This window comes from Taeniopygia guttata, chromosome 30 (genome assembly GCF_048771995.1).
Source record: "Taeniopygia guttata chromosome 30, bTaeGut7.mat, whole genome shotgun sequence".
Classification (NCBI taxonomy): Eukaryota; Metazoa; Chordata; class Aves; order Passeriformes; family Estrildidae; genus Taeniopygia; species Taeniopygia guttata.
This window is the reverse complement of record NC_133055.1, coordinates 1,409,321-1,433,345: the sequence shown is the minus strand read 5'-3', so window position 1 is coordinate 1,433,345 and position 24,025 is coordinate 1,409,321. Positions and strand designations below refer to the sequence as shown.

The window sequence follows — 24,025 nt, the reverse complement described above, 5'->3', positions numbered from 1 at the left end:
TTCCGTGGTTGTTTAAGGAATTCTGTGGGATTTTGAAGGAATTTCGTAGGATTCTGAGGGGATTTTGGGGGATTTTAAGGAATCCTGTAGGATTTGAATGGAATTCCGTGGTTGTTTAAGGAATTCTGTGGGATTTTGAAGGAATTTCGTAGGATTCTGAGGGGATTTGGGGGATTTGAAGGAATCCTGTAGGATTTGAAAGGAATTCCGTGGTTGTTTAAGGAATTCTGTGGGATTTTGAAGGAATTTTGTAGGATTCTGAGGGGATCTGGGGGATTTTAAGGAATCCTGTAGGATTTGAATGGAATTCCGTGGTTGTTTAAGGAATTCTGTGGGATTTTGAAGGAATTCTGTAGGATTCTGAGGGGATTTGGGGGATTTTAAGGAATCCTGTAGGATTTGAATGGAATTCTGTGGTTATTTAAGGAATTCTGTGGGATTTTGAAGGAATTTTGTAGGATTCTGAGGGGATTTTGGGGGATTTTAAGGAATCCTGTAGGATTTGAATGGAATTCCGTGGTTATTTAAGGAATTCTGTGGGATTTTGAAGGAATTTTGTAGGATTCTGAGGGGATTTGGGGGATTTTAAGGATTTGAAAGGAATTCCGTGGTTGTTTTAAGGAATTTTTAAGGAATTCCGAAAGAATTTCCATGGAATTCCTGAGCAGGGCTGCTTTTCCAGGGAAAGCTGCTCCGGACGATCCTGTTTGGGGTGAAGAGGGTCACAGCCAACAACCTGGAGACCTTCATCTTCATCCTCTTCCTCCTCGTCTTCGCCATCGCCGCCGCCGCCTACGTCTGGATCCAGGGTGGGGATCCCGGAATTCCCAGAATTCCGGCAGCTGGAGGGATCCCCGAGGGATGTTCCCTGATCCTGACCCCGTTGTGATCCCGTTTTTCCCACTCTGATCCCCTTTTTCCCCATTTTGTTCCCATTTTTCCCCATTTTGTTCCTGTTTTTCCCCATCGCAATCCCCCTTTTCCCACTCTGATCCCGTTTTTCCCCGTTGTGACCCCGTTTTTTCCCACTCTGATCCCGTTTTTCCCATTTTCTTCCCTTTTCCCCACTCTGATCCCGTTTTTCCCCATTGTGACCCCATTTTTCCCATTTTCTTCCTCCTTTTCCCCATTGTGACCCCGTTTTTCCCATTTTCTTCCCCTTTTCCCCACTCTAATCCCGTTTTTCCCTGTTGTGACCCCGTTTTATCCCACTCTGATCCTGTTTTTCCCCATCGCAATCCCCCTTTTCCCCACTCTGATCCCGTTTTTCCCCGTTGTGACCCCGTTTTTTCCCACTCTGATCCCGTTTTTCCCATTTTCTTCCTCTTTTTCCCCACTCTGATCCCGTTTTTCCCATTTTCTTCCCCTTTTCCCCCACTCTGATCCCTCTTTTCCCCACTCTGATCCCGTTTCTCCCATTTTCTTCCCCTTTTTCCCCACTCTGATCTCATTTTTCCCGTTTCATTCCCCTTTTCCCCCACTCTGATCTCATTTTTCCCACTTCATTCCCCTTTTTCCCCACTCTGATCCCGTTTTTTCCATTTTCTTCCCTTTTCCCCACTCTGATCCCATTTTTCCCATTTTCTTCCTCTTTTTCCCCACTCTTATCCCGTTATTTCCATTTTCTTCCCCTTTTTCCCCGTTGTGACCCCATTTTATCCCACTCTGATCCTGTTTTTCCCATTTTCTTCCCTTTTCCCCACTCTGATCCCGTTTTTCCCCATTGTGACCCCGTTTTTCCCATTTTCTTCCCTTTTTTCCCCACTCTGATCCCATTTTTCCCATTTTCTTCCCTTTTCCCCACTCTGATCCCGTTTTTCCCCATTGTGACCTCGTTTTTCCCATTTTCTTCCCCTTTTTCCCCACTCTGATCCCGTTTTTTCCATTATCTTCCCCTTTTTCCCACTCTGATCCCGTTTTTCCCATTTTCTTCCTCTTTTTCCCCACTCTGATCCCTCTTTTCCCACTCTGATCCCGTTTTTCCCATTTTCTTCCCCTTTTTCCCCACTCTGATCCCGTTTTTCCCCATTGTGACCCCGTTTTTCCCATTTTCTTCCCCTTTTTCCCCACTCTGATCCCGTTTTTCCCCATTGTGACCCCGTTTTTCCCATTTTCTTCCCCTTTTCCCCACTCTGATCCCGTTTTTCCCCATTGTGACCCCGTTTTTCCCCACTCTGATCCCGTTTTTCCCATTTTCTTCCCCTTTTCCCCCACTCTGATCCCTCTTTTCCCCGTTGTGACCCCGTTTTATCCCACTCTGATCCTGTTTTTCCCATTTTCTTCCCTTTTCCCCACTCTGATCCCATTTTTCCCATTTTCTTCCCCTTTTTCCCACTCTGATCCCGTTTTTCCCATTATCTTCCCCTTTTTCCCCATTGTGACCCCGTTTTTCCCATTTTCTTCCCCTTTTTCCCCGTTGTGACCCCGTTTTTCCCCACTCTGATCCCATTTTTCCCATTTTCTTCCCTTTTCCCCACACTGATCCCATTTTTTCCATTTTATTCCCCTTTTTCCCCAATGTGACCCCGTTTCTCCCATTTTCTTCCCCTTTTTCCCCATTGTGACCCCGTTTTTCCCATTATTTTCCCCTTTTTCCCCACTCTGATCCCGTTTTTCCCCGTTGTGACCCCGTTTTATCCCACTCTGATCCTGTTTTTCCCATTTTCTTCCCTTTTCCCCACTCTGATCTCTTTTTTCCCATTTTATTCCCCTTTTCCCCCACTCTGATCTCATTTTTCCCATTTCATTCCCCTTTTTCCCCACTCTGATCCCGTTTTCCCCGTTTTCTTCCCCTTTTCCCCACTCTGATCCCATTTTTCCCATTTCATTCCCCTTTTCCCCACTCTGATCCAATTTTTTCCATTTTCTTCCCCTTTTTCCCCACTCTGATCCCGTTTTTGCCATTTTCTTCCCCTTTTTCCCCACTCTGATCCCGTTTTTCCCATTTTCTTCCCCTTTTCCCCACTCTGATCCCGTTTTTCCCATTTTCTTCCCTTTTCCCCACTCTGATCCCTCTTTTCCCCACTCTGATCCCATTTTCCCTTTTTCTTCCCCTTTTTCCCCACTCTGACCCCATTTTTCCCATTTCCTTCCCCTTTTTCCCCGCTCTGATCCCGTTTTTTCCCACTCTGATTCCGTTTTTCCCATTTTCTTCCCCTTTTTCCCCACTCTGATCCCTCTTTTCCCCACTCTGATCCCGTTTTTCCCATTTTCTTCCCTTTTCCCCACTCTGATCCCGTTTTTCCCCATTGTGACCCCGTTTTTCCCATTTTCTTCCCCTTTTTCCCCACTCTGATCCCGTTTTTCCCCACTCTGATCCCGTTTTTCCCATTTTCTTCCCCTTTTTCCCCATTGTGACCCCGTTTTTCCCATTTTCTTCCCCTTTTTCCCCACTCTGATCCCGTTTTCCCCACTCTGATCCCGTTTTTCCCCATTCTGACCCCATTTTTCCCATTTTCTTCCCCTTTTTCCCCACTCTGATCCCGTTTTTCCCATTTTCTTCCTCCTTTTCCGCACTCTGATCCCGTTTTTCCCCACTCTGATCCCGTTTTTCCCATTTTCCTCCTCTTTTTCCCCACTCTGATCCCACTTTTCCCCACTCTGATCCCGTTTTTCCCCGTTGTGACCCCGTTTTTTCCCACTCTGATCCCGTTTTTCCATTTTCTTCCCCTTTTTCCCCACTCTGATCTCATTTTTCCCATTTCATTCCCCTTTTTCCCCACTCTGATCCCGTTTTTTCCATTTTCTTCCCTTTTTCCCCACTCTGATCCCTCTTTTCCCCACTCTGATCCCGTTTTTCCCCGTTGTGACTCCATTTTTCCCCACTCTGATCCCGTTTTTCCCATTTTCTTCCCCTTTTTCCCCGCTCTGATCCCATTTTTCCCCATTGTGACCCCGTTTTTCCCATTTTCTTCCCCTTTTCCCCACTCTGATCCTGTTTTCCCCATTTTCTTCCCCTTTTCCCCACTCTGATCCCATTTTTTCCATTTTCTTCCTCTTTTTCCCCACTCTGATCCCGTTTTTCCCCACTCTGATCCCGTTTTTACCATTTTCTTCCTCCTTTTCCCCACTCTGATCCCGTTTTTCCCCATTGTGACCCCGTTTTTCCCATTTTCTTCCCCTTTTTCCCCACTCTGATCCCTCTTTTCCCCACTCTGATCCCATTTTTCCCATTTTCTTCCCCTTTTTCCCCACTCTGATCCCGTTTTTCCCATTTTCTTCCCCTTTTTCCCCATTGTGACCCCGTTTTTCCCATTTTCTTCCCCTTTTTCCCCACTCTGATCCCGTTTTTCCCCCCTCTGATCCCGTTTTTCCCATTATCTTCCCCTTTTTCCCCACTCTGATCCCGTTTTTCCCCGTTGTGACCCCGTTTTTTCCCACTCTGATCCCGTTTTTCCCATTTTCTTCCCCTTTTTCCCCACTCTGATCCCGTTTTTCCCCGTTGTGACCCCGTTTTTTCCCACTCTGATCCTGTTTTTCCCATTCTCTTCCCCTTTTTCCCCACTCTGATCCCGTTTTTTCCATTTTCTTCCCTTTTTCCCCACTCTGATCCCTCTTTTCCCCGTTGTGATCCCATTTTTCCCCTTTTCTTCCCCTTTTTCCCCACTCTGATCCCGTTTTTCCCCGTTGTGACCCCGTTTTTCCCGACTCTGATCCCGTTTTTCCCCATTGTGACCCCGTTTTTCCCATTTTCTTCCCCTTTTTCCCCACTCTGATCCCGTTTTTCCCCATTGTGACCCCGTTTTTCCCATTTTCTTCCCTTTTCCCCCACTCTGATCCCGTTTTTCCCCGTTGTGACCCCGTTTTTTCCATTTTCTTCCCCTTTTTCCCCACTCTGATCTCATTTTTCCCATTTTCTTCCCTTTTTCCCCACTCTGATCCCGTTTTTCCCCACTCTGATCCCGTTTTTCCCATTTTCTTCCCCTTTTTCCCCACTCTGATCTCATTTTTCCCATTTTCTTCCCTTTTTCCCCACTCTGATCCCCTTTTTCCCCACTCTGATCCCATTTTTCCCATTTTCTTCCTCTTTTTCCCCGCTCTGATCCCGTTTTTCCCACTCTGATCCCGTTTTCCCCATTTTCTTCCCCTTTTTCCCCACTCTTATCCCATTTTTCCCCATTTTCTTCCCCTTTTCCCCACTCTGATCCCGTTTTTCCCCATTGTGACCCCGTTTTTCCCATTTTCTTCTTCCTTTTCCCCACTCTGATCCCATTTTTTCCATTTTATTCCCCTTTTTCCCCACTCTGATCCCATTTTTCCCATTTTCTTCCCCTTTCCCCACTCTGATCCCTTTTTTCCCCACTCTGATCCCGTTTTTTCCATTTTCTTCCCCTTTTCCCCACTCTGATCCCATTTTTCCCATTTTCTTCCCCTTTTCCCCACTGTGATCACGTTTTTCCCCGTTGTGACCCCGTTTTTCCCCACTCTGATCCCGTTTTTCCCATTTTCTTCCCCTTTTTCCCCACTCTGATCCCTCTTTTCCCCACTCTGATCCTGTTTTTCCCCATTGTGACCCCGTTTTTCCCATTTTCTTCCCCTTTTTCCCACTCTGATCCCGTTTTTCCCCGCTCCGATCCCGTTTTTCCCCGTTGTGACCCCGGTTTTTCCCACTCTGATCCCGTTTTTCCCATTTTCTTCCTCTTTTTCCCCACTCTGATCCCGTTTTTCCCCATTGTGACCCCGTTTTTCCCATTTCCTTCCCCTTTTTCCCCACTCTGATCCCGTTTTTTCCATTTTCTTCCCCTTTTTCCCCATTGTGACCACGTTTTTCCCATTTTCTTCCCCTTTTTCCCCGCTCCGATCCCGTTTTCCCGCCGTCCCCAGGCACCAAGGACCCCCGTCGGAACCAGTACCGGCTGTTCCTGGAGTGTGCGCTGATCCTGACCTCCGTGGTGCCCCCCGAGCTGCCCATCGAGCTCTCCCTGGCCGTCAACACCTCCCTCATCGCCCTGGCCAAGCTCTGTGAGAATTCCCAGGGAATTCCGGGAATTTCGGGAGCGCTGGGAGCCGCCCTGGGAATCGCCAAGGCGGCAGGGACGGAGTCGGGTTGGCACGAGGGGTGGATTGCTGTGAGGAAAAGGGAGGATTTTTGAGTGTTTTTATTTAAAAACCTTCCCCCAGAATCCCCGTTTTGCCCTCAGAATCACGGATTTTCCTTCAGAATCCCAATTTTTTTCCCATTTTTTCCAGATGTTTACTGCACGGAGCCGTTCCGGATCCCCTTCGCGGGGAAGGTTCAGGTTTGCTGCTTCGACAAAACCGGGACTTTGACAAGTGACCACCTCGTGGTTAGAGGGGTGGCCGGGCTCAGGTGGGTCCTGATCCCAAAATTCCCTGTGGGAATTCCCTGGGAGAAGGTTGGGAATCTCGGGAGGGCATAAAAGGGGTGGGCGATGGGCTGGAAATACAAAAATCCCCAAAAAAATCGCCGCGAAAAACCCACGAGGTCTTTGGGAAATCCTAGCAAGAATTAAAAAAGGAAAAAAAAATAAGAAATAAAAAAGAATAAAAAGGAAATGAAAAAAGGACCAAAATCAGCCTAAAAGATCTTCCCAAAAAAAAAATCCCCCAGGAAGTTCTCTCAAAATCCTCCCAAAAATCCCACCGAATCCCAACAAAATATCCCACCAAAAAAACCCCACAAAAGCCTCACAAAAAATCCCACAAAATCCACTCAAAAATCCCACAAAATCCCTACAAAATAACTCCCCAAAAAACCCACAAAAAAATCCCGCAAAATTAAAAAAAAAAAAAATCCCACAGAATCCAACAAAGTCCTGGGATTTTCTTGTGGGATTTTTTGTAAAGATTTTTTGGGATCTCTCAGGAGTTTTTCATGGCTTTTTTTTTTGTGGGATTCGTGAGGTTTTTTTTTTGTGGGAATTTTGCGGGTTTTTTTGTGGGATTTGTGAGGGTTTTTTTGTGGGATTTTTGTGAGGGTTTTTTGTGGGATTTTTTTTTTGAGAGTTTTTTTATGGGACTTTGTCAGAGTTTTTTATAGGATTTTGTGAGGATGTTTTGTGGGATTTTTTGAGGGAATTTTGTGGCGGGAACTTGTGGAATTCTGTGTGTATTTTTAGGGGCTATTTATTTTTATTTTTTTGCTTTCTGCGTGACATTTTATCACACTTATTATAGGATTTTTATACATAAAAATATGGTTTTACACCATATTTATTGCGTTTTTTACGGAATCTTCTACCTCTCACCCCAATTTTCCCCTTTTTTCCCCATCCTACCTTAATTTCCCACCAATCCTTTTGACGAAACCCTTTGGGGGATGATCCCAAAATCCTGAATTTTCCTTCAGGGAAGGCAAGGAAGTGCTGCCGGTGTCGGAAATCCCTCTGGAAACTCACCGAGCCATCGCCTGCTGCCATTCCCTGGTGCAGCTGGAGGATGGATCCATCGTGGGAGATCCTCTGGAAAAAGCCATGCTGACAGCCGTGGACTGGACCCTGACCCGAGGTAAATCCCAAATTTCCCATTTTCCTTGGAATTCTGAGGCGTTTCGGGCGGAAAAACCTAAAAAAAAAAACCCCAAAAAAACCCGGGATCGCTGCGAAGAATTCTCCCCAAATAGTCTCACAAAAATTCTGTAAAATCCCCACTAAAAACACCACAGAATCCCCACGGAAAATGCCACCAAAAAAAACACCACAGAAGTCCCCCTGAATTCCACCTAAATCACCCAAAATTCCATCAGATTCTCTCAATCCTGTGGAATTGTCCACACAAAATCCTGTGGAATTGTCCATAAAATCCTGTGGAATTGTCCATAAAATCCTGTGGAATTGTCCATAAAATCCTATGGAATTGTCCACACAAAATCCTGTGGAATTGTCCATAAAATCCTGTGGAATTGTCCATAAAATCCTGTGGAATTGTCCACACAAAATCCTGTGGAATTGTCCACACAAAATCCTGTGGAATTGTCCATAAAATCCTGTGGAATTGTCCACACAAAATCCTGTGGGATTGTCCATAAAATCCTGTGGACTTGTCCACACAAAATCCTGTGGAATTGTCCATAAAATCCTGTGGAATTGTCCACACAAAATCCTGTGGAATTGTCCATAAAATCCTGTGGAATTGTCCACACAAAATCCTGTGGAATTGGCCATAAAATCCTGTGGAATTGTCCATAAAATCCTGTGGAATTGTCCCCACAAAATCCTATGGAATTGTCCACACAAAATCCTGTGGAATTGTCCACACAAAATCCTGTGGAATTGTCCACACAAAATCCTGTGGAATTGTCCATAAAATCCTGTGGAATTGTCCACACAAAATCCTGTGGAATTGTCCACACAAAATCCTGTGGAATTGTCCACACAAAATCCTGTGGAATTGTCCATAAAATCCTGTGGAATTGTCCACACAAAATCCTGTGGAATTGTCCACACAAAATCCTGTGGAATTGTCCACACAAAATCCTGTGGAATTGTCCACACAAAATCCTGTGGGATTGTCCATAAAATCCTGTGGAATTGTCCATAAAATCCTGTGGAATTGTCCATAAAATCCTGTGGAATTGTCCACACAAAATCCTGTGGAATTGTCCATAAAATCCTGTGGAATTGTCCACACAAAATCCTATGGAATTGTCCATAAAATCCTGTGGAATTGTCCACACAAAATCCTGTGGAATTGTCCGCAATTCCCCCCGAATCCCTCAGAATTCCACCCGGATTTCCCCCTCAAACCACCCCAAATTCCAAATTCTTTCCCCCCACCCCGCCATTCCCAATTTCCCCTTTTCCCTCCCAGCACCCCCTTTCAGGATTTCCTGATTTCCTTTGTTTCCAGATGAGAAAGTTTTCCCGAGGAGTCTAAAAACTCCGGGAATGAGAATTCACCAGCGCTTTCATTTCTCCAGTGCCCTGAAGAGGATGGCGGTGCTGGCTTCCCTGGAAAACGCCTCCGGAGAAATCCGATACCTGGCAGCCGTCAAGGGCGCTCCCGAGACCCTGCACGCCATGGTGAGGGGAAAAACGGGGGAATTCCAGGGAAATCAGGGATTTGGGAATGCTGGGAGCACAAAATGGCCGCCCTGTGCTGAGGCCCAGAGCCTCTTGTGAAGGGAAATTCCAGGGAAATCAAGGATTTGGGAATGCCGGGAGCACAAAATGGCCACCCTGTGCTGAGGGGAGAATGGGCCCAGAGGCTGTAGTGAGGGGAAATTCCAGGGAAAAGGGGAAATTCCAGGGAGAAGCAGGGATTTGGGAATGCCAAAATGGCCGCCCTGTGCTGAGAGGTGAATGGGTCCAGAGGCTGTGGAATTCCAGGGAAATCAGGGATTTGGGAATGCTGGGAGCACAAAATGGCCGCCCTGTGCTGAGGCCCAGAGCCTCTTGTGAAGGGAAATTCCAGGGAAATCAGGGATTTGGGAATGCTATGAGCACAAAATGGCCACCCTGTGCTGAGGGGAGAATGGCACAGAGGCTGTAGTGAGGGAAAATTCCAGGGAAAAGGGGAAATTCCAGGGAAAAGCAGGGATTTGGGAATGCCAAAATGGCCGCCCTGTGCTGAGAGGTGAATGGGTCCAGAGGCTGTGGAATTCCAGGGAAATCAGGGATTTGGGAATGCTATGAGCTCAAAATGGCCGCCCTGTGCTGAGGGGAGAATGGCACAGAGGCTGTAGTGAGGGGAAATTCCAGGGAAAAGGGGAAATTCCAGGGAGAAGCAGGGATTTGGGAATGCCAAAATGGCCGCCCTGTGCTGAGAGGTGAATGGGTCCAGAGGCTGTGGAATTCCAGGGAAATCAGGGATTTGGGAATGCTATGAGCTCAAAATGGCTGCCTTGTGCTGAGGGGAGAATGGCACAGAGGCTGTAGTGAGGGGAAATTCCAGGGAAAAGGGGAAATTCCAGGGAGAAGCAGGGATTTGGGAATGCCAAAATGGCCGCCCTGTGCTGAGAGGTGAATGGGTCCAGAGGCTGTGGAATTCCAGGGAAATCAGGGATTTGGGAATGCTATGAGCTCAAAATGGCTGCCCTGTGCTGAGGGGAGAATGGGCCCAGAGGCTGTAGTGAGGGGAAATTCCAGGGAAAAGGGGAAATTCCAGGGAAAAGCAGGGATTTGGGAATGCCAGGAGCCTAAAATGGCCGCCCTGTGCTGAGGGGAGAATGGGCCCAGAGGCTGCAGTGAGGGGAAATTCCAGGGAAAAGCAGGGATTTGGGAATGCTGGGAGCTCAAAATGGCAGGCGAGGCTCTGTGGTGAGGGGAAAATTCCAGGGAAAAAGGAGAATTTGGGAACGTTGGGAAATCAGGGAGATGGAAGAGGGCGGGGGCTATCAATTCCTTCAAATTGCACCCGGATTCTCCCAAATCCCTCCCTCCCTTTCTCCTCAAATCTCCTAATTTTTCCCAATTATACACTAAAACCTCCTGAATTCCCTCAGATTCCTCACTCATGGAATATTTTCCTGGTTTTTTTTTCCCCAGTTATCCCAATGTCCCAGCAACTACCACGAGATCCATCGGGAATTCTCCTACGAGGGCGCGCGGGTCCTGGCCCTGGGCTACAAAGAGTTGGGAGCCCTGAGCCACCAGCAGGTGAAAAACGGGAAAAATCCCAAAATTCCAGGTTTGGAAAGTGCTGGGAGAGGGGTTGGAAAAAGGAGAGGTGGTTTTGGGGTAGAATCTGGGGGTTTTTGTGGAGTTTTTCCAGGGAAATTCCCATTTCCAGCTGTCCCAGGGACCCTCCTCAGACCCTTCAGGGCATCCCAAAGGAATTTTTCCAAGGAAAACCCTTTTTCTTTAGGAAATTTGGGATCTAAGGAAGCTTTTTTGGAGCACTAAACTCATTCCATGGATGCTCCAAATCCCAGGAGTCAGTGGTGGGAGGAGGGATTTGGCTTTTGAAGGAATTTGGGAATGCTGAATCCGGGATTTTTCTATGGAAAAGGTGCGGGAGATGAAGAGGGAATCCTTGGAATGTGACCTGAGATTTGTGGGATTCATCCTGGTCTCCTCCCCGCTCAAAGCCGACTCCAAGGCCGTGATCCGAGAGATCCAGAGCGCTTCCCACCGCGTGAGGAATCCCGGGAATTCCCGGGTTTTGGGGGCGGCAGGGAGGGGAAAATTGAGAATTTCCGGGGTGAAAACCGGGAAAATTCCAAGTGGAGAATGGGAAAAATTCAAGGCTGAAAAGTGGGAAAAATTCAGATTGAAAATGGGGAAATTCCAAGTGGAAAACAGGGAAAATTCCAGGCTGGAAACTGGAAAATTTTAGTCTAAAACCCAGGAAAATTCCAAGTGGAAAATGGGGAAAAATCCAAGGCTGAAAACTGGGACAATTCCAAGAGGAGAAGGGGGAAAAATCTCAAGTGGAAAACAGGGCAAATTCTTGGCTGGAAACTAGAAAATTCCAAGTCCAAAAACCAAGAAAATTCCAAGTGGAAAATGGGAAAATCCAAGAGAAGGGGCAAAATCCCAAGTGGAAAACAGGGAAAATTCCAGATTGAAAATGGGAAAATCCCAAGTGGAAAATGGGAAAATCCAAGAGAAGGGGCAAAATCCCAAGTGGAAAACAGGGAAAATTCCAGATTGAAAATGGGAAAATCCCAAGTGGAAAATGGGAAAATCCGAGGCTGAAAACTGGGAAAATTCCAAGAGGAGAAGGGGGAAAAATCTCAAGTGGAAAACAGGGCAAATTCTTGGCTGGAAACTAGAAAATTCCAAGTCCAAAAACCAAGAAAATTCCAAGTGGAAAATGGGAAAATCCAAGAGAAGGGGGAAAATCCCAAGTGGAAAACAGGGAAAATTCCAGATTGAAAATGGGAAAATCCCAAGTGGAAAATGGGAAAATCCAAGAGAAGGGGGAAAATCCCAAGTGGAAAACAGGGAAAATTCCAGATTGAAAATGGGAAAATCCCAAGTGGAAAATGGGAAAATCCAAGAGAAGGGGGCAAAATCCCAAGTGGAAAACAGGGAAAATTCCAGATTGAAAATGGGAAAATCCCAAGTGGAAAATGGGAAAATCCAAGAGAAGGGGGAAAATCCCAAGTGGAAAACAGGGAAAATTCCAGAATGAAAATGGGAAAATCCCAAGTGGAAAATGGGAAAATCCAAGAGAAGGGGCAAAATCCCAAGTGGAAAAGGGGAAAACCACAGGATTTGGGAACATCCCAGCGTGAGCCTTTCCGGAAGGCGTTTCCCGGCTGGAATTTTTTTGGGAATTGCCGAAATTCCGTGAAATTGCAGGTGGTGATGATCACGGGGGACAGCCCGCTGACCGCCTGCCACGTGGCGCGGGAACTGCACTTCCTGCAGAAGGAAAAAATCCTGATCCTGCAGCCCCCGGAGCGCCCCGGTACCGGGAATGGCGGCGGGAATAACGGGAATAACGGGAATGGTGGGGTGGGGAATGGTGGGGGTGCCGGGGAGTTCTGGGATTTGGGGATTTGAGGGGTCTGGGGAGCTGGGATGGGATTGGGAATGGGGTCAGGAATGGATCAGGAATGGGAATGCCAAGGGGTTCTGGGATTTCGGGATTTGAGGGGTGTGGGAAGCTGGGATGAGATTGGGAATGGGATCAGGAATGGGAATGCTGGGGGTTTCTGGGATTTCAGGATTTGAGGGCTGTGGGAAGCTGGGATGAGATTGGGAATGGGATCAGGAATGGGAATGCTGGGGGTTTCTGGGTTTCTGGGATTTGAGGGCTGTGGGGAGCTGGGATGGGATTGGGAATGGGATCAGGAACAGGAATGCCAGGGGTTTCTGGGAATTTTGGGATTTGAGGGGTCTGGGGAGCTGGGATGGGATTGGGAATGGGATCAGGGATGGTGGGAATGGGAATGGTGAGAGTTTCTGGGATTTTGGAATCTGAGGGGTGTGGGAAGCTGGGATGGGATTGGGAATGGGATCAGGAATGGATCAGGAATGGGAATGCCAAGGGGTTCTGGGAATTTTGGGATTTGAGAGCTGTGGGAAGCTGGGATGAGATCGGGAATGGGATCAGGAATGGGAATGCTGGGGGTTTCTGGGAATTTGGGGATTTGAGGGGTCTGGGGAGCTGGGATGGGATTAAGAATGGGATCAGGAATGGTGGGAATGGAAATGGTGAGAGTTTCTGGGATTCTGGAATTTGAAGGGTGTGGGGAGCTGGGATGGGATTGGGAATGGGATCAGGAATGGTGGGAATGGGAATGGTGAGAGTTTCTGGGAATTTGGAATTTGAGGGGTCTGGGGAGCTGGGATGGGATCAGAAATGGTGGGAATGGGAATGGTGGGAATTTCAAGAGTTTATGGGATTTCGGGATTTGAGGGCTGTGGGAAGCTGGGATGAGATTGGGAATGGGATCAGGAATGGGAATGCTGGGGGTTTCTGGGATTTGAGGGCTGTGGGGAGCTGGGATGGGATTGGGAATGGGATCAGGAACAGGAATGCCAGGGGTTTCTGGGAATTTTGGGATTTGAGGGCTGTGGGAAGCTGGGATGGGATCAGGAATGGGATCAGGAACAGGAATGCCGGGGGTTTCTGGGAATTTGGGGATTTGAGGGGTCTGGGGAGCTGGGATGAGATTGGGAATGGGATCAGGAATGGATCAGGAATGGGAATGCTGGGGGTTTCTGGGATTTCGGGATTTGAGGGGTGTGGGAAGCTGGGATGAGATTGGGAATGGGATCAGGAATGGGAATGCTGGGGGTTTCTGGGAATTTTGGGATTTGAGGGGTGTGGGGAGCTGGGATGAGATTGGGAATGGGATCAGGAATGGTGGGAATGGGAATGGTGGGAATTTCAGGAGTTTCTGGGATTTTGGGATTTGAGGGGTGTGGGGAGCTGGGATGGGATCGGGAATGGGATCAGGAATGGAAATGGTGGGAATTTCAAGAGTTTATGGGATTTTGGGATTTGAGGGGTGTGGGGAGCTGAGGACCCGGAATCCCTCTGGGATCCCCCCTGGATCCGCTGCCATTCCCCCAGGGAATGGTGGGAATTCCAGGAGTTTATGGGATTTTGGGATTTGAGGGGTGTGGGAAGCTGGGATGGGATCAGGAATGGGATCAGGAATGGGAATGCTGGGGGTTTCTGGGAATTTGGGGATTTGAGGGGTCTGGGGAGCTGGGATGGGATTGGGAATGGGATCAGGAATGGTGGGAATGGAAATGGTGAGAGTTTCTGGGATTTTGGAATTTGAGGGCTGTGGGAAGCTGGGATGGGATTGGGAATGGGATCAGGAATGGGAATGCTGGGGGTTTCTGGGAATTTTGGGATTTGAGAGCTGTGGGAAGCTGGGATGGGATCAGGAATGGGATCAGGAACAGGAATGCCAGGGGTTTCTGGGAATTTTGGGATTTGAGAGCTGTGGGAAGCTGGGATGGGATCAGGAATGGGATCAGGAACAGGAATGCCAGGGGTTTCTGGGAATTTGGGGTTTTGAGGGGTGTGGGGAGCTGGGATGGGATTGGGAATGGGATCAGGAATGGTGGGAATGGGAATGGTGAGAGTTTCTGGGATTTTGGAATTTGAGGGGTCTGGGGAGCTGGGATGGGATTGGGAATGGGATCAGGAATGGTGGAAATGGGAATGGTGAGAGTTTCTGGGATTTTGGAATTTGAGGGGTGTGGGGAGCTGAGGACCCGGAATCCCTCTGGAATCCCCCCTGGATCCGCTGCTGTTCCCCCAGGGCTGCCCTGGCAGTGGCGGTGCCGGGACGGATCCGTGGCTCTCCCGGCATTCCCGGATTCCCTGCGGGATCTGACGGATCCCTTCGAGCTCTGCCTGACCGGGGAGGGGCTGGAGCAGCTCCGGTTACGGGATCGGGAGCGGCTGCTCCGCCTCATCCCCCACATCCGCGTTTTCGCCAGGGTGGCGCCCAAGCAGAAGGTGAGAGGGGCTGGGAATGGGAATTCCTGGCATTTGGGGATTTGGGAATGGGAATTCCCAGGATTTGGGATCCTCAGGAATGTGGGGATGGCCCTAGAGCGATCCTAAAGAGCTTGGAGCTCATCCCAGCTCTGAATTCCAGGGGTTTTGTGGGTTTGGGAATGGGGGGGGATGGTCTTGGTCTGATCCTAAAGAATCCCGAGCCTCTTCCAGCCCTGAATTCCCAGAATTTCAAAGCTTGGTGAAACTGGGAATGAAAAAGTCCTGAGCTTACTCCAGCCCTGAATTCTCAAAATTCGGGACCTTCCCGCCAATCCCACTCCATCCCCCTCTTCCCATCCCACTGGGAGCTGGGAATTCTGGGATTTTGGGAACTTTTCCTGACGTTTTTCCGGGCAGGAGTTCGTGATCACGGCGCTGAAGAGCCTCGGCTACTGCACCCTCATGTGTGGGGACGGCACCAACGACGTCGGAGCGCTCAAACACGCCGACGTGGGTCAGGATATTCCCAAAATTCCCCAGATTTCCCCCAAATCCCAGCCCCAGCCGTGCCTCTCCCAGCATTTCCCAGCTTTTGGAGCCTCTTATTTGGGCCAGGAAAGGAAACCAAGAGGGAATTCCAGGTTTTCCTTTCCTGGGTTTTCCCCTTGTTTTTCTCTGTGTTTTTTTCCCCTGATTTTTCCCTGTTTGCCCCCAATTTTTCCCTGTTTACCCCCAGTTTTTCCCTGATTTTCCCACTTCCCCCTGATTTTCCCTGTTTCCCCCCAATCTCCCCCTGATTTTCTTTGTTCCCCCCGATTTTCCCATTTCCCCTGATTTTTCTGTTTCCCCCTAATTTCCCCCTGATTTTTCCCTTTTTCCCCCAATTTCCCCCCAATTCTTTCCTTATTTCCCCCCAATTTTCCCATTTAACCTGATTTTTCCCTGTTTCCCCATGATTTTTCCCTGATTGTCCCCTGTTTCCCCCCAATTTTCCCATTTAACCTGATTTTTCCCTGTTTCCCCCTGATTTTTCCCTTTTTCCCCCAATTTCCCCCCAATTTTCCCATTTAACCTGATTTTTCCCTTTTTCCCCCAATTTCCCCCCAATTCTTTCCTTATTTCCCCCCGATTTTCCCATTTAACCTGATTTTTCCCTGTTTCCCCATGATTTTTCCCTTTTTCCCCCAATTTCCCCCCAATTTTCCCATTTAACCTGATTTTTCCCTGTTTCCCCCTGATTTTTCCCTTTTTCCCCCAATTTCCCCCCAATTTTCCCATTTAACCTGATTTTTCCCTGTTTCCCCCTGATTTTTCCCTTTTCCCCCCAATTTCCCCCCAATTCTTTCCTTATTTCCCCCCAATTTTCCCATTTAACCTGATTTTTCCCTGTTTCCCCATGATTTTTCCCTTTTTCCCCCAATTTCCCCCCAATTTTCCCATTTAACCTGATTTTTCCCTGTTTCCCCCTGATTTTTCCCTTTTTCCCCCAATTTCCCCCCGATTTTCCCATTTAACCTGATTTTCCCCTGTTTCCCCCTGATTTTTCCCTTTTTCCCCCAATTTCCCCCCAATTTTCCCATTTAACCTGATTTTTCCCTGTTTCCCCCTGATTTTTCCCTTTTCCCCCCAATTTCCCCCCAATTCTTTCCTTATTTCCCCCCAATTTTCCCATTTAACCTGATTTTTCCCTGTTTCCCCCTGATTTTTCCCTTTTTCCCCCAATTTCCCCCCAATTCTTTCCTTATTTCCCCCCAATTTTCCCATTTAACCTGATTTTTCTGTTTCCCCCTAAATTCCCCCTGATTTTTCCCTTTTCCCCCAATTTCCCCCCAATTCTTTCCTTATTTCCCCCCGATTTTCCCATTTCCCCTGATTTTTCTGTTTCCCCCTAATTTCCCCCTGATTTTTCCCTTTTTCCCCCAATTTCCCCCCAATTCTTTCCTTATTTCCCCCCAGTTTTCCCATTTAACCTGATTTTTCCCTGTTTCCCCCTGATTTTTCCCTTTTTCCCCCAATTTCCCCCCAATTTTCTCATTTAACCTGATTTTTCCCTGTTTCCCCCTGATTTTTCCCTTTTTCCCCCAATTTCCCCCCAATTTTCCCATTTAACCTGATTTTTCCCTGTTTCCTCACGATTTTCCCCCGATTCTCCCCCGTTTCCCCCCGATTTTCCCATTTAACCTGATTTTTCCCTGTTTCCCCCGATTTTTCCCTTTTTCCCCCAATTCCCCCCAATTTTCCCATTTAACCTGATTTTTCCCTGTTTCCCCCTGATTTTTCCCTTTTTCCCCCAATTTCCCCCCAATTTTCCCATTTAACCTGATTTTTCCCTGTTTCCCCCTGATTTTTCCCTTTTTCCCCCAATTTCCCCCCAATTTTCCCATTTAACCTGATTTTTCCCTGTTTCCCCCTGATTTTTCCCTTTTTCCCCCAATTTCCCCCCAATTTTCCCATTTAACCTGATTTTTCCCTGTTTCCCCATGATTTTTCCCTGATTCTCCCCCGTTTCCCCCCGATTTTCCCATTTAACCTGATTTTTCCCTGTTTCCCCCTGATTTTTCCCTTTTTCCCCCAATTTCCCCCCGATTTTCCCATTTCCCCTGATTTTTCTGTTTCCCCCTAATTTCCCCCTGATTTTTCCCTTTTTCCCCCAATTTCCCCCAATTCTTTCCTTATTTCCCCCCAATTTTCCCATTTAACCTGATTTTTCCCTGTTTCCCCATGATTTTTCCCTGATTGTCCCCCGTTTCCCCCCGATTTTCCCATTTAACCTGATTTTTCCCTGTTTCCCCCTGATTTTTCCCTTTTTCCCCCAATTTCCCCCCAATTTTCCCATTTAACCTGATTTTTCCCTGTTTCCCCCTGATTTTTCCCTTTTTCCCCCAATTTCCCCCCAATTTTCCCATTTAACCTGATTTTTCCCTGTTTCCCCCGGATTTTTCCCTTTTTCCCCCAATTTCCCCCCAATTTTCCCATTTAACCTGATTTTTCCGTTTCCCCCTGATTTTTCCCTTTTTCCCCCAATTTCCCCCCAATTCTTTCCTTATTTCCCCCCAATTTTCCCATTTAACCTGATTTTTCCCTGTTTCCCCACGATTTTTCCCTTTTTCCCCCAATTTCCCCCCAATTTCCCCCCAATTTCCCCCCAATTTTCCCATTTAACCTGATTTTTCCCTGTTTCCCCCGGATTTTTCCCTTTTTCCCCCAATTTCCCCCCAATTTTCCCATTTAACCTGATTTTTCCGTTTCCCCCTGATTTTTCCCTTTTTCCCCCAATTTCCCCCCAATTCTTTCCTTATTTCCCCCCAATTTTCCCATTTAACCTGATTTTTCCCTGTTTCCCCACGATTTTTCCCTTTTTCCCCCAATTTCCCCCCAATTTTCCCATTTAACCTGATTTTTCCCTGTTTCCCCATGATTTTTCCCTGATTCTCCCCCGTTTCCCCCCCGATTTTCCCAATTCCTCCTGATTTTCCCCCATTTCCCAGGCGTGGCCCTGCTGGCCAACGCTCCGGAGCGCGTTCCCGAGCGGAAGCGGCGGCCCCGGGACGGCCCCGGGGACGGCAGGGCCGGAATTCCGGCCGGGAATGTCAAACCCTCATCCCGAGGAGCCAAGCAGCGGCTGCTGGCCCAGCGGGAGGAGCAGCTGGCCATCCACAGGGTGGGAATTCCCGATTTTTTCCTGGGATTTTTTTAGCCTTGGATCAAGAATTGGGATTTCAGCCGGGAATTTTCATCCCTGGGAGCGCAGGGATTTAGGGAATGGGAATGTTGGGATGGTTTGGGTGGGGATGGAGCTGATCCAAATCCTGTCCTCATCTGTGGGCAGGGAACTTCCTGAAATTCCTTGGGGATCCGGTGGGAAATGGGGGGAAAAGAGAGGGAATTTCAATGGGAAAAGGGATAATGTAGAATAAATCCTGGAATTCTGGCGGTGGGAAATGACATAAAACCAGGGAATAAATCCTGGAATTCTGGGGGCTGGAAGGGACCTGAAATTAGGGATAAACGGGGAATAAATCCTGGAATTCTGGAGGTGGGAAGGGACATGAGATTTGGGATAAACAGGGAATAAATCCTGGAATTTTGGGGGCTGGAAGGGACCTGAAATTTGGGATAAACAGGGAATAAACCTTGGAATTTTGGGGGCTGGAAGGGACCTGAGATTTGGGATAAACAGGGAATAAACCTTGGAATTTTAGGGGTTTGAAGGGACCTGAAATTAGGGATAAACAGGGAATAAGCCCTGGAATTCTGGAGGTGGGAAGGGACCTGAGATTTGGGATAAACAGGGAATAAGCCCTGGAATTCTGGAGGTGGGAAGGGACATGAGATTTGGGATAAACAGGGAATAAATCCTGGAATTTTGGGGGCTGGAAAGGACCTGAGATTTGGGATAAACAGGGAATAAATCCTGGAATTTTGGGGGCTGGAAAGAACCTGAAATTTGGGATAAACAGGGAATAAAAACTGGCATTCTGGAGGTGGGAAGGGACCTGAGATTTGGGATAAACGGGGAATAAAAACTGGAATTCTGGAGGTGGGAAGGGACATGAGATTTGGGATAAACAGGGAATAAATCCTGGAATTTTGGGGGCTGGAAAGGACCTGAGATTTGGGATAAACAGGGAATAAATCCTGGGATTTTGGGGGCTGGAAAGGACCTGAGATTTGGGATAAACAGGGAATAAACCTTGGAATTTTGGGGGCTGGAAGGGACCTGAGATTTGGGATAAACAGGGAATAAACCTTGGAATTTTGGGGGCTGGAAGGGACCTGAAATTTGGGATAAACGGGGAATAAAAACTGGAATTCTGGAGGTGGGAAGGGACCTGAGATTTGGGATAAACAGGGAATAAGCCCTGGAATTCTGGAGGTGGGAAGGGACATGAGATTTGGGATAAACAGGGAATAAGCCCTGGAATTCTGGAGGTGGGAAGGGACATGAGATTTGGGATAAACAGGGAATAAATCCTGGAATTTTGGGGGCTGGAAGGGACCTGAAATTTGGGATAAACAGGGAATAAACCTTGGAATTTTGGGGGCTGGAAGGGACCTGAAATTAGGGATAAACGGGGAATAAATCCTGGAATTTTGGGGGCTGGAAGGGACCTGAAATTTGGGATAAACAGGGAATAAACCTTGGAATTTTGGGGGCTGGAAGGGACCTGAAATTTGGGATAAACAGGGAATAAGCCCTGGAATTCTGGAGGTGGGAAGGGACCTGAGATTTGGGATAAACAGGGAATAAGCCCTGGAATTCTGGAGGTGGGAAGGGACCTGAAATTAGGGATAAACGGGGAATAAATCCTGGAATTCTGGAGGTGGGAAGGGACATGAGATTTGGGATAAACAGGGAATAAGCCCTGGAATTCTGGAGGTGGGAAGGGACATGAGATTTGGGATAAACAGGGAATAAACCTTGGAATTTTGGGGGCTGGAAAGGACCTGAAATTTGGGATAAACGGGGAATAAGCCCTGGAATTCTGGAGGTGGGCAGGGACATGAGATTTGGGATAAACAGGGAATAAATCCTGAAATTTTGGGGGCTGGAAGGGACCTGAAATTTGGGATAAACAGGGAATAAGCCCTGGAATTCTGGAGGTGGGAAGGCACCTGAGATTTGGGATAAACAGGGAATAAATCCTGGAACTTTGGGGGCTGGAAAGGACCTGAGATTTGGGATAAACAGGGAATAAACCTTGGAATTTTGGGGGCTGGAAGGGACCTGAAATTTGGGATAAACAGGGAATAAAAACTGGAATTCTGGAGGTGGGAAGGGACATGAGATTTGGGATAAACAGGGAATAAATCCTGGAATTTTGGGGGCTGGAAAGGACTTGAGATTTGGGATAAACAGGGAATAAACCTTGGAATTTTGGGGGCTGGAAGGGACCTGAAATTTGGGATAAACGGGGAATAAAAACTGGAATTCTGGAGGTGGGAAGGGACATGAGATTTGGGATAAACAGGGAATAAACCTTGGAATTTTGGGGGCTGGAAGGGACCTGAAATTTGGGATAAACGGGGAATAAAAACTGGAATTCTGGAGGTGGGAAGTGACATAAAGCCAGGAAACTGGGATTTTTGGGAATTCCCAATCCCGCAGGAGCGGCTGAGCCAGGTGCTGAGGGACTTGGAAGAGGAGAGGGCCCCCGTGGTGAAGCTGGGGGACGCCAGCATCGCCGCCCCCTTCACCTCCAAACTCTCCTCCATCCAGTGCAGTGAGTGCAAAAAGCGGGAAAAACCCCGGGAATGGGATGGGAATGGGATGGAAAATCCCAAATCTGAATTCCCAAAACGTGGATCTCTTGGAACCCGGATTTGAGGCCGAGAATCACCCTTAGCTTCATCCTCACCAATCCTGATCCCACCCCATCCCTAAACCCCCAAACCCATGGAAACCCCAATTTTCCCCCCTCTCACCCCTTTTCCCCTCCCCTTGGCTTTCCCCTGATTCCCAGAATTCCCAGAATTTCAGACCCTAAATTCCCAAAATTTGAGCTCTTGGAATCCGGATTTGAGGCCGAGAATCACCCTTAGCTTCATCCTCACCAATCCTGATCCCACCCCATCCCTAAACCCCCAAACCCATGGAAACCCCAATTTTCCCCCCTCTCACTCCCTTTCCCCTCCCCTTGGCTTTCCCCTGATTCCCAGAATTCCCAAAATTTCAGCTCTTGGAATCCGGATTTGAGGCCGAGAATCACCCTTAGCTTCATCCTCACCAATCCTGATCCCACCCCATCCCTAAACCCCCAAACCCACCCCCAAACCCCAATTTCCCCCCAGCCTGGCTTTCCCCTGCTTCCCAGAATTCCCAGAATTCCAAAATTGGAATTCCCAAAACGTGGATCTCTTGGAATCCGGATTTGAGGCCGAGAATCACCCTTAGCTTCATCCTCACCAATCCTGATCCCACCCCATCCCTAAACCCCCAAACCCATCCCCAAACCCCAATTTCCCCCCAGCCTGGCTTTCCCCTGCTTCCCAGAATTCCCAGAATTCCAAAATTGGAATTCCCAAAACATGGATCTCTTGGAATCCGGATTTGAGGCCGAGAATCACCCTTAGCTTCATCCTCACCAATCCTGATCCCACCCCATCCCTAAACCCCCAAACCCCAATTTCCCCCCAGCCTGGCTTTCCCCTGCTTCCCAGAATTCCCAGAATTCCAAAATTGGAATTCCCAAAACGTGGATCTCTTGGGAATCCAGATTAGAGGCTGAGACTCATCCTTGCTTTCATCCTCACCAATCCTGATCCCACCCCATCCCTAAACCCCCAAACCCATCCCCAAACCCCAATTTCCCCCCAGGTTTTCTTCTCCCCCACCACCTCCCAGACCTCTCGGAATTCCCGAAATTCCTGGAATTCCCGAAATTCCTGGAATTCCCGTGTTTTTTCCCCCCGCAGTTTGCCACGTGATCAAACAGGGCCGCTGCACGCTGGTGACGACGCTGCAGATGTTCAAGATCCTGGCGCTGAACGCGCTGGTGCTGGCCTACAGCCAGAGCGTGCTCTTCCTGCAGGGGGTCAAGTTCAGCGACCTCCAGGCCACGCTGCAGGGGCTGCTCCTGGCCGGCTGCTTCCTCTTCATCTCCCGCTCCAAGGTGGGAATTCCGCGGGAAAAGGGTCGGAAAAATCCCGGGGAAATTCCGTTTTGGGGTGACAAAATGGCGGTTTGCAAAATGGGGTGGGCGACTTTGTGCGCTCTCCTGGAGTTGATTCCAAAGATGATCCCAGAGCTGATCCCAGAGCTGATCCCAGGTTTTGTTCTGGGATGATCCCAGAGCTTCCTCTTCATCTTTAATCCAAGGTGAGAGTTGGGAATTCCGTGGGAAAAGGGTCGGAAAAATCCGGGGAAAATTCCGTTTTGGGGTGACAAAATGGCGGTTTGCAAAACGGGGTGGGCGACGTTGTGCGCTCTCCTGGAGTTGATCCCAGAGCTGATCCCGTTTTTTGTTCTGGGATGATCCCGGAGCTTCCTCTTCATCTTTAATTCCCATCTTTAATGGGAATTCCGTGGGAAAAGGGTCGGAAAAATCCCGGGAAAATTCCGTTTTGGGGTGACAAAATGGCGGTTTGCAAAATGGGGGTGACGTTGTGCGCTCTCCTGGAGATGATCCCAGAGCTGATCCCAATTTTTCTTCTGGGATGATCCCAGAGCTTCCTCTTCATCTCCCGCTCCAAGGTGGGAATTCCGCGGGAAAAGGGTCGGAAAAATCCCGGGGAAATTCCGTTTTGGGGTGACAAAATGGCGGTTTGCAAAATGGGGTGGGCGACATTGTGCGCTCTCCTGGAGATGATCCCAGAGCTGATCCCGTTTTTTGTTCTGGGATGATCCCAGAGCTTCCTCTTCATCTTTAATTCCCATCTTTAATGGGAATTCCGTGGGAAAAGGGTCAGAAAATTCCCGGGAAAATTCCATTTTGGGGTGACAAAATGGTGGTTTGCGAACGGGGAAGGGCAGCGTTGTGCGCCGTCCTGGAGTTGATCCTGGTGCTGATCCCGGAGCTGATCCCGTTTTTTGTTCTGGGATGATCCCAGAGCTTCCTCTTCATCTTTAATTCCCATCTTTAATGGGAATTCCGTGGGAAAAGGGTCGGAAAAATCCCGGGAAAATTCCATTTTGGGGTGACAAAATGGCGGTTTGCAAAGGGGGAAGGGCGGCATTGTGCTGGAGCTGATCCCGGAGCTGATCCCGTTTTTTGTTCTGGGATGATCCCAGAGCTTCCTCTTCATCTCCCGCTCCAAGGTGGGAATTCCGTGGGAAAAGGGTCGGAAAAATCCCGGGAGAATTCCGTTTTGGGGTGACAAAATGGCGGTTTGCAAAACGGGGTGGGCGACGTTGTGCTGGAGCTGATCCCGGAGCTGATCCCGTTTTTTGTTCTGGGATGATCCCAGAGCTTCCTCTTCATCTTTAATTCCCATCTTTAATGGGAATTCCGTGGGAAAAGGGTCGGAAAAATCCCGGGAAAATTCCGTTTTGGGGTGACAAAATGGCGGTTTGCAAAATGGGGTGGGCGGCGTTGTGCGCTCTCCTGGAGTTGATCCTGGTGCTGATCCCAGAGCTGATCCCAGGTTTTGTTCTGGGATGATCCCAGAGCTTCCTCTTCATCTTTAATCCAAGGTGAGAGTTGGGAATTCCGTGGGAAAAGGGTCGGAAAAATCCCGGGAAAATTCCGTTTTGGGGTGACAAAATGGCGGT

At 48.3% G+C, this 24,025-nt stretch overlaps 1 protein-coding gene across 2 annotated transcripts in view; it reads left to right on the top strand.

Annotated features, from left to right (window-relative positions):
• Positions 1 to 24,025, top strand: part of ATP13A1 (ATPase 13A1) — a 59,064-nt gene that overhangs the window by 19,578 nt on the left and 15,461 nt on the right. For both annotated transcript variants that reach the window (XM_072919750.1, XM_072919749.1), the window contains exons 10-22: positions 683 to 809; positions 5,824 to 5,961; positions 6,190 to 6,310; positions 7,310 to 7,467; positions 8,809 to 8,981; positions 10,446 to 10,556; positions 10,909 to 11,034; positions 12,207 to 12,315; positions 14,633 to 14,832; positions 15,232 to 15,328; positions 18,303 to 18,475; positions 20,924 to 21,038; positions 22,231 to 22,427. In XM_072919750.1, coding sequence (XP_072775851.1) covers positions 683 to 809; positions 5,824 to 5,961; positions 6,190 to 6,310; positions 7,310 to 7,467; positions 8,809 to 8,981; positions 10,446 to 10,556; positions 10,909 to 11,034; positions 12,207 to 12,315; positions 14,633 to 14,832; positions 15,232 to 15,328; positions 18,303 to 18,475; positions 20,924 to 21,038; positions 22,231 to 22,427 — 1,845 coding nt within the window. The remainder of the gene's footprint in view (positions 1 to 682; positions 810 to 5,823; positions 5,962 to 6,189; positions 6,311 to 7,309; positions 7,468 to 8,808; positions 8,982 to 10,445; positions 10,557 to 10,908; positions 11,035 to 12,206; positions 12,316 to 14,632; positions 14,833 to 15,231; positions 15,329 to 18,302; positions 18,476 to 20,923; positions 21,039 to 22,230; positions 22,428 to 24,025) is intronic.